Source organism: Solanum lycopersicum, chromosome 1 (assembly GCF_036512215.1).
Source record: "Solanum lycopersicum chromosome 1, SLM_r2.1".
NCBI classification, from domain to species: domain Eukaryota; kingdom Viridiplantae; phylum Streptophyta; class Magnoliopsida; order Solanales; family Solanaceae; genus Solanum; species Solanum lycopersicum.
The window spans coordinates 64661229-64676117 of record NC_090800.1 but is presented as its reverse complement, the minus strand read 5'-3'; the positions used below and the strand labels follow the sequence as shown (position 1 = coordinate 64676117).

At 31.8% G+C, this 14889-nt stretch overlaps 1 protein-coding gene across 1 annotated transcript; it reads left to right on the top strand.

The window, feature by feature from the left end:
* Nucleotides 1–8679: 8679 nt before the first annotated feature.
* Nucleotides 8680–9639, top strand: LOC101264550 (calcium-binding protein CP1). The gene has a single exon (XM_004228967.5). The coding sequence runs from the start codon at nucleotides 8910–8912 to the stop codon at nucleotides 9396–9398; it is 489 nt and encodes a 162-aa protein (XP_004229015.1). The 5' UTR covers nucleotides 8680–8909; the 3' UTR covers nucleotides 9399–9639.
* The last annotated feature ends 5250 nt before the right edge of the window (nucleotides 9640–14889 follow it).

Here is a 14889-nt window from a genome sequence, read left to right as displayed (position 1 = left end):
GGTTTTAAAAAGGTTCAAAGTCATCATTCGACTTGTGATTATGCCTTAAGTCGAAGTTGGGATAGACTTGTTATCCTAACGGACTTGTTATCCTAACGAGTGAGTCATTTGTATTTGCTTTGATTATTAATATAAATGTTGAATTTTTCATATTTCTTGTGTTCATTTAATTGTTAGAAGTATGGAAAATAATCTAAGGTAGAAAAAGAAAAACATCCTTAAAATGTTAGGCATACTAGGCTGTGAAAGGGTTGAGTTAAATGGGACTTGATTGCCTCACATTGGGCTAACCTCTTGCATGAAAATTAGGTGAAGTAATACGCCCGTGCGAAAACTTGGTGTGTGTGTGTGTGTGTGTGTGTATCATGCATGCGAAGTACATTCAAAGTACTGACACATACTTTTGCACTACATAATTTTATGATGTAAGTTCAAGCGCTCAGCATCAAGATCATACTTAGTTTTATTGTTGATCCAAATTCAACAACTTCAGTGGTGAGTCCTCATACTTCGATGACAATAGACATGTTTTATGTTTTTAGTCTTTACTTGGGAAAATGCACAAGTATTCCCTAGACTATGACCGGAATTTCAGAAACTCACTTTAACTAAACTAAGAACCTTTACCCTCCTAAACTTTTTTTTTAATTTTATGCCGCTTATGTGACATCCAAATATCTACCACACGCCTCAATTTCGTGGAGTCACGGAGTGTGCCACACAAGATAAAAGGTATATGAAATTACAAAACAAGTAAGTTCAAGGGGTAATAGATCTTAGTTTAGTTAAGGTGTGTCTCTTGGATTTCGGTCATAGTCTATGGGGGGTACTTGTGCATTATCCGTCTTTACTTTCAATTTTCAGTTTTGTTAGAGTTAGGTGGGGACATGTCCCAGCAAGTCAACTCAGTTAGAGGCTTTTCAAACATAGTAGTAGATTCAGCTCGAGTTGTAAGAGTTGTTTCAATCATCTCTAAGCTCTTATTGAATTTTATACATTCAGATCAGTTGGGATTCCCCCATTTTTAGATATCTACTGTTTTAGCTTCCACATAGTACATGTTTTATGAGTTATAATTCATTATGCTTGTTATATTGTCAGAGTCAAGTTAGCTTGAGGTCACTCGTGATCCTAGGTCCCGTGTTACATTTAAGGGATATCTTCAGGGTATGACATTATTGTCCTTGAATTTTAGTTGAAACTGATTTTGAATGAAAAAAATTTCAAAAAAGTTAGATCTTGTCATGTGAAAATCATTATCATAAGGGACTAGAGCAAACTGACTTTTTCTTATCCTCCTCTTATCGGGATATCTATTATATAAAGATTTTAATAGTGGAACCAATTGTGGTTTGTGTTTGTATATAGAATCTTTTGTTGTTTATTCCTAGTATATGGTTGTACATTCCCTAGTTTAATAATAGCGCGAGAAAATTCTATGCTTTGTGAGTCTTTTATTTGAGGGCAAGCAATAGTTCAAATTTAGGGTTCAATAAATTGGTATTTTACCACCTTATTTGACTCTTAAGCATATATTATTGCTAAATTTTAATGTTAATTTGAGGGATTTTAGGTCACTATTATCTTATATATGTGCAATAATTCTCGGCTAGGAGTGTGTGTGCATGATGGGGATGTGAACTTGAATGAGTACTGATTAAATAGTTCTAAAACAATATTCACTCAGTTCATTTGTAGTTGTTATGTTGCGCTTTTGAAAATTAATTTGACTAATTTTTAAAATTAATTTAAACTATATTAATTTGATATTTTAAACAAAAAATTAGATATTCAAAAATTATACAACGAACAATATTATAAATTACAAACTTTTGCATATCAATATGATTCAAAAATACATCGTAAAATATTTATCAAAGTTCTAATTGTTCTCTGAAAAAGGAAACCATAACAACTAAAAATGGAAGTAGGTAGTATTGTCTTTGAAGTTTAATTAGAAAACGATAGTTGCAAACATTGATTGACATCTCTAATTTCAGTTTTGCTTGAAAAGGAAAGTGAAGTTAGGTTAGGCTTAAATAGTGGGAACTGAAGAAATTAATCCTTGAATTAAAGCTAGATATATATAAAGTCTAAATTTGATAAATTTATCATTTAATTGTTAATCCTAAAGTAGCATAAATGAGTTAATATCTCAAAAGGTCACTCAATTTTTGAAAATTATCTAGTAAAGTCATTAAACTTTATTTTGTATCAATAAAATCACTCAACTTAGGCTTTATATCAATAAAATCACTCAATCAATTCCTTATTAAAAACAATTCACACCACAAATAAATTATTTTTTTTAATTATGTTCATGATTAACCTACCAAATATATGAATCAAAATTACTATTTCATTATAAAAAATAAAGATTCAAAATAAAAGATAAATTTATCAAACCTGAACCTAAAATTCTCCAAACTACCATCGATACATGGAACCTCACATTTGTTTATTTTTAAAACAATTAAAAAAAGAGATTCATACACAAAAAAAAAATGATTAAACCATCACTATCGTTACCGTCAATTGAAGTAGTAGTAGTTTACCAATGAATTATCGAAATTGATTAAACTACCGGAGCAAGTTCGGCATAAGCAGTAGTAGTATATTAAATGAAATTTTTTATTATTTTATTTATAATATATAATAAAATAATAATTTTAAGTGATTTATTTATTATTTTAATTGTGATTTGATATTTAAAAAAAGTTATTTTGTTTTCTTAATGATAAATTTAATTGAGTGATTTTATTGATATAAATATCTAAGTTGAATGATTTTATTGATATAAAAACCTAAGTTAAGTGATTTTATTGATATAAAATAAAATTTAGTAACTTTGCTCGATAAATTTCAAAAGTTTGACTAACCATTTAAATATTAACTCTAGCCTAAACCCTCTCAAGCAATATTTGGTGTTTTGAATAAGAAGGTTTTGGAGTTTGGAGGAATTCAAACATACATATTCATTGGGTCTGGAGAACTTTGAATATAATGTTGGCCAAATTATATCCATGTGTCGATTGATTGTGGAGTAGTTACTTATTGCCTATGGAGTTGTGGCCCCATCAAAATTGCACACACCCCTAGTCGTTTGCAATATTGCTATATCTCTTATTGTGTTACTAAAATAATATCGATACGTATGATCCTAAAACAAGTCAATTGTATGTTACCAGTTTCCCCATTCATATATTTCTTTGTAACATAACGTGCATGTTATTTTGTATACAATCGTCCATACTTTAATTGTAAAGTATAGTTGAGTGTTATCACTATCCATGTTTAGTACTACACGTTAAATTTCAATTTTAGATGAACAAAAAATTTATACCATTATGATGGTGATAATGATAGTTTTGAGATTTGGTCTAGTAAGCTTGCATAGCGCATGTGAGGAAATAAGATGTTAAACTTGTAACTAAAGTTAATAACAGATAGTATTAAATAAATAGTATAAAATAATATTAGTATTTACTGTGTACTAATCCTAGTCCTATTAGGATTAGTACTCCTTAATCCTAGTCCTATTAGGATTAGTACTCCTTAATCCTAGTCCTATTAGGATTAGTACTCCTTAATCCTAGTCCTATTAGGATTAGTATTCCTTCATATATCTCCTATATATATCTCCCATGTATTCCCTTATTAGTTTAACACTTCAATACGATCAATATTCCTTCATTGTATCAAGAGCCAGAAAACCTAGATCTTCTTTTCTCTAGGTTTTTTTTTCTCTCTTTAGGGCACCGATCGTTCCCTCTCTTCTCTTGGGCGGCGGTAGCCATGACAACCGAGGTGGATCCTCTCGATTCACTTCCTTCTGGCGTTAAAATCCTTCTCAGGCATCTTCATGCCCTGATTCCCGAAAAATTATCAGACATAAATTACCCTACATGGAAAATCACCGTTCTTACAGCCCTTGAGGCCAATTACCTTCTCAAATACGTCGATGGAAGCACAGAACCGCCGCCGGCAGTCATCACCGCCACGGACAAATCAGAAAAAACTAATCCGGCCCATGCCGCCTGGAAAGCCGTGGATGGCCAGATCCGATCATATTTGATTGAGGTCATCTCTCCCACGGTTCAGAAACACGTCCGATCCTACACAACTGCTTCAGCCCTGTGGACGGCCCTCGCAACACGCTATGCATCAATTTCCCACTCTCATATTTTTCAATTGCGTGATCGTCTCCACACAATTACCAAAGGCACGAAAACTATGGCAGAATATTTAGACAAGGTCTCCACCATCATCACAGCCCTCGACACCGTGAATGAAATCATTCTCGAAAAGGATCTCATCATGTGCGTCGTTCGGGGGCTCCCATCAGTTTACTCCTCCATTAAACAGGCGGTTCGCATCAGTCCAACGCCCGTTGACCTGGCTACTCTCTCCTCGTGGCTAAAAAGTGAAGATATTAACGTGGATCTGGAGAGCAAACTTCTTCTCCGAGAAGCCGCTGTTATGGAGCCGGCCACCGCCCTCACCGCAAGCCAGAACTATCGCGGGAGGCGTGATGGCAGTCGGCAGGGGAGCCGCGGCGGCTACGGCAGAAACAGCGGAGGCCGCGGGCGCGGTGGCCGGCAGGGCAGTTGTCTGCCATACGACGGTCAGCAGCACGGCAGCAACAACAGCCTGCACTCCTTCGACAGCGGCGGACAGTCATCTTCCAGCGGCGGGCAGGGCACTTACGAGCGGGATCGTCCAACTTGTCAAATCTGTCAGAAAACAGGACACACCGCTGTTCGTTGCTGGTTTCGGTATGAGGAGAGCCGAAATAGTGATAACCGTGCCAATTATGCATCTCAAGCCGGCCCTTCCTCTGAATGGGTGTTGGATATTGGGGCCAACATGCACGTTACTTCTGATCTATCCAAGCTTAACGCTCCAAATCCATATCATGGCTCCAATGGTATTACTGTTGGCAACAGTGAGTCCCTTAATATTTCTCACACTGGCACGGGTACTATTAAAACCCCCACCGCTATCTTTCACCTAGGTAACCTTACCCACGTCCCTTCTATTAAAACCAATCTCCTTACAGTTCACCAATTTACAAAAGACAATAATTGCTCACTCTTGTTCACCTCTAATGATTTTCAGATCCTAGACAATACTACCAAGAGGGTGATTTTTCAGGGCCCCTGTGAGCATGGTATGTACGTTCTTCCTGGCACAAGTTCGTCTGCCCACCCAGTTTCAGAAAGCGTTCCTGTGGCTCCGGTGGCTCTTTCGGCCGATGGCCACAGTCTGTTGTAGCACAGTCGTCTGGGTCACCCGTCTACTCAAATAATAAATTCTTTAATGTCTAAATTAGATTTTTCTTCTATTCATGTAAATAATTGTGACTCTTGTTCAATTGCTAAATCTCATAAATTACCTTTTACTTTATCTGAGAAGCGTACAACTGCACCTTTTCAACTTATTCATTCTGACCTATGGGGTCCTACTGCTGTTCCTTCATTTGCTGGTTTTCGCTATTATATTTGTTTTGTGGATGATTTTACAAAATACACTTGGTTGTACCCACTAAAACACAAATCACAGGCATACACCACACTTGTCACCTTTGAAAAAATGGTCAAAACACAATTCAATTCTCATGTTAAACTTTTTCGAAGTGACAATGGAAAGGAATATGTAAATAACATCTTTGGCCAGTTTCTGCAATCCCTGGGAATTATACATCAAACCTCCTGTCCATACACTCCCGAACATAATGGGGTGGCTGAGCGTAAGCATCACCATCTCATTGAAACAGTGGTTACTCTTCTACATAAATCTCATCTCCCTGTCTCCTTTTGGGTAGAAGCTCTATCCACCGCAAACTACCTCATTAACAGAATGCCCAGTCACACCCTCTCCAACAAATCACCCTATCAACTTCTTTACCAAGAACTTCCCAATTATACCAACCTCCGCGTCTTTGGGTGTCTTGCCTACCCTTGGCTACGCCCTCATATTACTCACAAATTACAACCTCGATCCCGTCCTTGTATTTTTTTGGTTTATCATCCTACCTCCTTCCTATATCTCCTATATATATCTCTCATATATTCCCTTATTAGGTTAACACTTCAATACAATCAATATTCCTTCAAAAGTGAAGGTAAAAGTGTTGTATATGTGACTCTGAGATGAAAATAGTTTGCGGTGGCCAAATCATTAAATAAAGAAGATCATTAGGATGTGTACCTTAGATAGTACATAGTTTTATGAAGCTCTAACTTTACGAATTTCTACGTGTGCCTAGTTAGTATCATTTATCTATAGTGTTTAGCAGGCGTATCTAAGCATTATCTAGTACCCTTATGAGTTGAGTCGATGGGGTTATATTTTAAAGATTACGAGTTTCTCAATATAGTTCAAGTGCGTTGAGGTAGGAAGGGGTGAATGTTCAATTCTTCGCTTCAAATTTATCAAAATAAAGTTTGATTATTCACATCATCATCAACCAATATCATCCATCATAATTATTATCCGTCACTACCACCACCAACTATTAATTACTATCATGAACCACCACCGTCGTGATAGCTATCTCTCACAATCACCATCATCTTTAATGAACAACACAACACCAACCCCATTGACACTCGACCCAATATCGTTGTACATCACTATCACTAACTATTAGATAATTATTTTTAAATTTCATTAATATAATATTAGATCACTATGCTTTTAATTTTTAAAAAATTTTGATTAATTTTTAAATATAAATAAAACTTATATATTCACATTTTGAAAAAAAATAAATAGTATTTAGATTTATGGAAAAATGTCTGAAATATATCGGAACTTTGACTGAAATTGTTATAACAATGCCAAACTTTGAAAATGACCTTTCACCCATGCACTATTTAATAGTGTATTTTAAAGGTAAATATGTGCTCACGTAGACATCATAAATATTGCATAATTATAAATATTAATATGTCCACGTGGGCACGTACATACCTTTAAAATAATTATTAAATAGTGTAAGGGGTAAAAGATTCTCCATAGAATTTAGTATCGTAACATCAATTTCGACCAAAATTAAAATATTTTTCGGATATTTTTCCCTTAGATTTAAATAAAAAAAATTTAAATATATATTTAAAACAAACATTTTAAAGTTAATAAATAAACAAACAAATAAGACCTTAATGCTATAAGCTACTTAAGACTTGTAAGGAACACGTTTTTCTCTTCCCTAGTGGAAAAAGCCTAACATAGGCGATGGGAAATATAAAAAGCATTTAATTATTATAAGGAAATATATAGACAAAAAGTCTTTTATTCAACAACCACCTAATATGCCTAGTATCAAATCAAACATATATATAAAAGAGAAACCACAAATATGTACTCTGTCTAGTGGTGTGACATTTCCTCTCATATATATGTGGAGATCATTCTTTAGGCGTGACAACTTTTCCACTCTTTTTTGTTCTCTACTACTTTGGAGCTTTCTGCTTTGTAAAGCTGGAATCTAAAATCTTTCTGACTATACCTAAGAAGACGATGAAATATTATGATTTATTTGTAGAAAATGTACCACATGATTGGTTGTGGTGCAATAGTGTGATTATTTTATTTTTAATTAGATTTACAGGTTAAAATTCTAAATATGAAAACAAATCATGTTGAGTATCCTCGTATGAGCCCCACAAAGAGCGATTGAAATTTAATGAATTTTCAATATAAACTCCGAATACTAAGCAAGAAAATAAAAAGAGATACGTAATCTTCATTGATGATTTGCTATAAATTTAATTGAAATATAAAAAGAAAAAAGAATATTCAAATAGAATATGCTTAACTTAATCTTCACTACTGATTTGTTATAAATTTAATGGAAACATAAAAAAAAAAAATCTTTTAAATTAAAATTTTGTTTGGACATTCATTTTTTTTTTTTAAAAAATCAATATTTCGCAAGTATCACCCAAAAATAAAAGTTGAAAAAATGTTGAAGATAAATTTTCAAAATACACATTTTTTTTTATATATTAACAAACAATGTTTTCAATTTCTTTTTTATAATCAATTCTCAAAATCTTGGGGAGCTTAATGATTTGTAGATCAATGGAATTCCAAAATGGTAATAATACAATTCAAATCGTTATAATTCGAATAATGAATGTTAAATATATATATATATATATATATATATATATTGTGTTATAACCGTCACTCCTTATAGTAATATTTTACTATAAGATTTTTTTCTTTAAAATCCATTTTTCATATTATATTTTACTTCTACACAATAATATTATACATATAGAAATAATTCCATTTGTTATATCAATACATTTTTATAAAATTATTCTTCATAACAATCAAATTCAAATATTATGTAATAATGTAGTGTTAAAAAATATTACGTAAAACTACATAAATAATAAAGTGTTTAAATAACACTTATTAATAAATTTTAAATATAAATATCTAAAAAGATAAAAGTATGTTTAAATAATTTCCATAAAATGGGTGAAATATATTTGCTTTTATTTCTTAAAAAGAAAGGATAGGAGTTTTTGTGTACAATACAATGGATCCTAAATCATAGCCACCCAATTATATTTCTGTGTCGATACAGCATATTTAGTGATGTCATCACATACGCCCATTATATTCGCGTAAGACCAAATCTTTTAAAGGAAACTTCAAATGTTACAAATTAGCCCCCCAAAAAAATATTATTTAATACACCTAATATTTACATAGTCCAAATTCAAATTCCTAAAACTTGTCAACCAAGCTTAGGAGTATCCCTTAGAATTCTCCTATAAATTCGCCTTTTTTCTGTAAATTTTACTCATATATTCTCTACAGCCTTTTCCTTTTTCTTAAATTTACAAAAGATTTTACTTCTTCAATTACCTGCAAAACACACCGGAAAAATGTGTCCCACCGGAAGTGTTTTGCATTCTGCCGCCGGCGCCGGAAAACCAAATCTGCGGTCAGCATTCGACGTTTTGGACGTTGACCGCGATGGAAAGATTAGCAGAGAAGATCTACGAACATCGTACGGTGGATTCGTCGGCGACGATATGATTGGTACGATGATGACGGTGGCGGATTCGAACGAAGATGGATACGTTGAATTTGAGGATTTCGAGAAGGTTTTGGATAGTTCTATTAGCAGAAACAGCGAGGAGAAGAGGAAAAACGGAGCATTACGAGGAGAAATGAATGTAATGGAGGATGTCTTCAAGGTGATTGACAAAGATGGAGATGGTAAAGTTGGGGTTGAGGATTTGAAAAGTTATTTGAGTTGGGCTGGGCTTCAAGTTGATGATGATGATATCAAAGCTATGATTAAATTGGGCCATGGTGAAGAAAATGGTGGTGTTACCTATCAAGGTTTTCTTCAAATTTTGTCTCTTTAATTAATTTCATGATGATGATGATGATGATCAATGTTAAATTAGGTTGAACAAGTATTTTTGTAATTTTCAATTTTTTTCAAGTGCTTCCCATGTTGTTTAAGGAAAAAAAGACGTTCTATTCCCATCATTTTTATTTACAACTTTTTATGATTTTATTTGTTTTGTTTTAATCTCAAATAGAAGTATGTCTTTCCAAAAACAATTGAATCTAATATTAATTAATATTATCCAATTGGAAAAAGATTATGTTGACAATCGTAATTTCCTGCCTTAAGTAGCCTTTATTTTTAAAAAATTAAAATTGGGCATGGCCCATTTATTAAAAATGAAATCTTGCTTTTAAAAATGTATATCGACTCTTGAAACTACCGTTACACTATTTGCCATTAATCTTATTGTCATTAATCCTCTGTATCCGTCAGAGGCTTTGACCTCATGTCGAAAATTTTATATTAGATTTTATTTAGAATTTAGGCAATATATTTACATTGAGTGAAATATTTTTAAAAATTATATGTTAACATATTTTAAATTTTAGTGAATTCATTATAAATATTCGTTAAAAAATATTTTCTATAAGATTTTCTACATGTTTTTGTTTCCATCCTAGGTTAAGGTTGCAGATGAGGGCATTTTTTAAAAAAATATTTGATTTGAATGAGGGAATATGTAACTCTTTATGTCTATGTATATTTTAAGCCACAAGTTCATATTAAAAATAATTCCAAAATTTTGTACCCAGTTAAACATTGCTAAATAAATTGGAAGCATTTCCTTCTAACTAAAAGAAGTAACTTTAGATACTTCCTAAATAAATAATTTATTCATTTCAGTTCAAAGTGTCATATGTTTTTACTTAATCTGCTTAAAATGTACTTATCTCCTCTTATATAACTCCCTAATTCAATATACTTATATGATTTATTTTAAAATTAAATTATTAGATTTAAAATATATCTTGATATATTAGATAAAAGTCATGCCTGATCAAATAAAAATAATAAATAGAGTACTATACATAGGTGTGTGCATTTAGATCAAATACGAAAATTTTGATTTTCAAATCGAAGGAATTACGATTCAAATCCAATTCTTATAAGTTAGATTGCATGGAGTATTTTAAGTTTATTTTTGAATGAATTGATTTAGATATTTTAGATTTTCAATCCTGATTTTTGAATCTTTATGATAGATCTTGCATTTAACAACTTCAATTCACCTAATTATTTGATCCTTAGAATATATAACATTTTACATTTAACAAGTACTGAAGACACCCTATCAGTCATGCTATGTAATTTTTTATTAGAACCTCTGAAAATTGGAGTTTATTAATATTGAACACATATGACAGGTAGGAATACATATAAGGTGTAAAAATATCAGATTTCCAGACTTTAAAAATTTACAGTACTACTTTCAAAATCCAATTTTCTTTTTTAAAAAATATCACATGTTCGATTCATAATTCAGAAAATCGAGATCAAATATATTAAAAATTCAAACTTTGGAATGGTCCAAAGTATGACCATTAATAATTTCACCATCCGCTTTTAATTGTCATGATTTATATTTTTATAATTAAATTATAATAATTTTGATCAACATTTTAAGATATATTTTTTTATCATCAAAAAGTAACAATTTATAATACTTTTCATATACTTTTTGAATATTCAATTTTTTTGTTTAAAATATCAAACTAATTTAATTTTAAAAATTAGTAAAATTGATTGTTGAAAAACGCAATATAACAAAAAAAAATGGACGGAAGAAGTAATATTTTCTCCTTTATAAAAAGAAGGATCCTAATTTTTTTTAGTCTGTTTCAAAAAGAATGACTCTTTTTATTTAACACTTTAATCTTAATTTTTCACGTGACATGTTTAAAACCACAAGATTGAAGAGCATTTTAGTACATTTGATATAACTTTAATTTAAAATCACAAAATTAAAAAATATTTTTTTTTAACTTTATTCTAAATTAAATTAAGTCATTCTTTTTAAAATAGAAGAGCGTAAAATTTCAGATCGGATAGCAACGTTGATTGCTAATATGAAAAGCATTAATTAATATTGGGAAGATTTCAATGTAATTTATATTTAAAGTATTTGACCAGCTTTTTATGTGAATTCACATTTTATAAGTACTGCCCAATCACTACACACATGATTATATAAAGTGGGAATCAAGGATTCAACGCTTTTTTTTTTCTAATCACGAAATTTAATTCTATCCATTTCAATTCATTTTTCTTATACTCCTTGGATTCATAATTACTTAGTCTATTTTTAAATTAATATATATATATATATATATATATATATATATTAGAAAAATAATTATTAATATGGTAAATTATCATTTTATTTTTTTAATTATAAAATAAATAAATTAAAATTTTGATATTTTAAAAAAATATCTACCTTCTTCATAGTAATTAATTGAGGGTATAATAAAATTTTTTAAAATCATTTCTTGATTTGTTAAAATGAACAAGTAATTAGAGATAACTATAAAAGAAAAAATAGACAAGTAAATAGAGACATAGAGAGCATTAACTTGACACTAGTGATAAAATGAACTTTTCTTTTAAGGATATTCAAAATTTAATATATGCATATAACAATTTTTTTTTATATGTCGTGTATAATTTTGAATAAATTATATTCAATTGATCACCCTTTATTACATATTGTTACATAACTCTATTTGAGACGTAGTTTAAAAAAAGAATAAACCTTTATAATTTAATAATCTTCAATTAAAAATATATAAAACTTCCAAAATATCTATTAATCATTTGATTCTAAAAAATTACTCCATACATTTGCTTTAGTCAGAGTTGAATGGTAGGAGCAGAAAAATCCCTACATCTTGAAAACACCCGGAGGGATTTCACTCACTTCCAAATTTAATGCAAAATGGAGTTGTGCATTCGAAATGTTACGTGTGTTCTGACATACAATATGAAATAATCTAAATTATTAAAAATATTTAAAAATAATAAATATAAAATTTGGCTCATAAATATATATTATATAAAAAAAACCTATTATTCTTTTTTCCAAAAGGTGATCATTTTCGTGAAGAGAATATTCGTGCCAAGTGAAAAAATTGTTTACAGGATAATTAATTGTCACAATCGTTGACTAGTGGATCTTATGACCTTACATGTATTTGAAACTTTGTAATTATAAATATTTATTTATATAGAAAAATAGCATTGAAATATGTGATTTATCATCAATGCACCACCTTAAAAGATACTGATATCTTGTTTATGAACTTTCATTTGTTCATTTGATAAGATATAAATTACCTCATACTCATCCCAATATCCCTCTATCTACTCCATGTGAGGATAAACAGTTGTTTAGTTTTTATATGATGTAATGACCTAATTCGTCATTACTTGAGAAGTGCGCTGAAAAATTGGGATTTTCTTTTAGAAAACTGAGACTCTTTGAAATTGTTATTGACTATCAAGTTAGCTCCCTTCACAATAGCGAATATGTCTTGCTATAGCAGATACCTTCTCTATAGCAAAGATTCGATAAAAAATAATTTATCTTCTACTTTTATATGAGATTTTGAGGGTACTATTCTATCTTCATTGGGACTTCTTCTAAGGATGTTCTAGCAACGGGGAGCCGAAGCACACTATTCAGGTTCTAGAGGATATGTTGCGGGCCTGTGCTCTGGATTTTTGGATGTGAGACCAGTTTTTGGGTTTGGTAAATTTCACATATAACAAGAACTAAAATTCTAATATTCAGATGGTCTTATTCGAGGCCTTATATAATAGACGTTGTTTCTCTCCAATTGGTTTGGTGATCGGGTGTTTCTCCAAGTGTCGCGGGCGTGATGAGATTTGGGAGACGGGACAAACTTAGCCCTAGCTATATGGGGCCATTTGAGATTCTAAAGACTATTTGTGATGTCGCTTATGAGTAAGCCTTACCTTCTGCATTTTCAGTTATTTTCACCCGATTTTCCATGTTTCTATGCTACGACGATATGTTCCTGATGAGTGTTATGTGCTATGGTATAATTTAGTTGAGTTGGATGACCGTTTAACCTTCATTAAAGAGTGTGTTGCTATTTTAGACAAAGATTTGTGGGGTTACATTCGAGAGTCATTATGTGGTTAAGGTTCATTGGAGGTATCGTCCAGTCGAAGAGGCTACCTAGGAGACTGAGCACGAGATTCGATAATAGTTTCCCCACTTGTTTGAGCCTTCAAGTACTCTAGGCTCTTAATTTTGCGGATGAAAGTCCTTTTTAGTTGTGGATGTCGTAATGACCATCCAGGACTTTTTTGTGTTATTTCTTTCTTGTTGTCATTTAGAGCCTTCCTATGGTGACCCACAAGTCATTTATGACTAGTTTGGACAGTTTAGTCACTTGGTTGTTCATTTGAATGCTATGCCAGTTTATGTATTTTGAGACTTTTGAAACTTAAATGGTTGACTGTGGTTAACATTTTGGGAATACAATATCAAAATACAATTATGAGGATTCCGTCATCTCCGAAACATGGAGTTTGGTCTAGAAGGATATTTGATGCAGATCCTGAAGCTTTCGAGTCAATACTGAGCCCCCCATATGAAATTTGGTTTCACATGGAGTTTTGTTGTGGTACTTACTTTTTTTCAAGATGAGCTTGATTAGAACTTTTGACAGCTCCATTGAGTCTAGAATGCTGAATTTAGTGAGATAACATATCTTGTTTGAATCCATGGGGTTCCGGATGAATTTTGAGCACCCTATCAAGGATTATAAACTTGGCCAAAACTAACTGATGTATATCAACTAGTATAAGTCTACCTTTCTTTTCGCATTCCCGGACAACTGGCCATGTTCTAAAAAACCAAGGGAATCAGTTTCCACACTAGCAAGGCCTTCGTCGCATTTGCGAAGGCCTAACGGGTTGCCTTGCACGATAGCGGGAAGGATGCCTCATTCGCAAAGGCCTGTTTATTTGCCTTCTGCGATCGTAGTCCTCCCTCCATTCACGAAGGCTTAGCTGAGTAGACTTTTGCATTCGCAAACACATACGGATGATCGTGGAGAGTACGTTTATCTCATGACCTTAAGTATACAATAGATGTAACATGATGTATAAAACCCCGGAAGACTCTACACAAGCTACTTAACATACATAAACAAGATAATAGAAATAAAAATTTCAAAAGTAGAAGTTTCTGTCATAAAAGAGTGACAAACAGGAAGTCTAACATAGTCTCAACAAGCCATCTAATATATAAAGGAACTGGTTGGGACGTAACCATGCACCACGTACATGTCACAATCCAAAGTACACCCTAGACGTGACATGACGTATAAGACGCCAAGGGCCCTTACTTTAGCCACTTAGCACATATCATACAAGATAACCGAATAAAAAGTTTTAAAAGTGGCATTTCATGTAAAATAGTTTGATAAAATATAGTGAAAATATAATATAAGTCTCAAAGCCATCTAGTA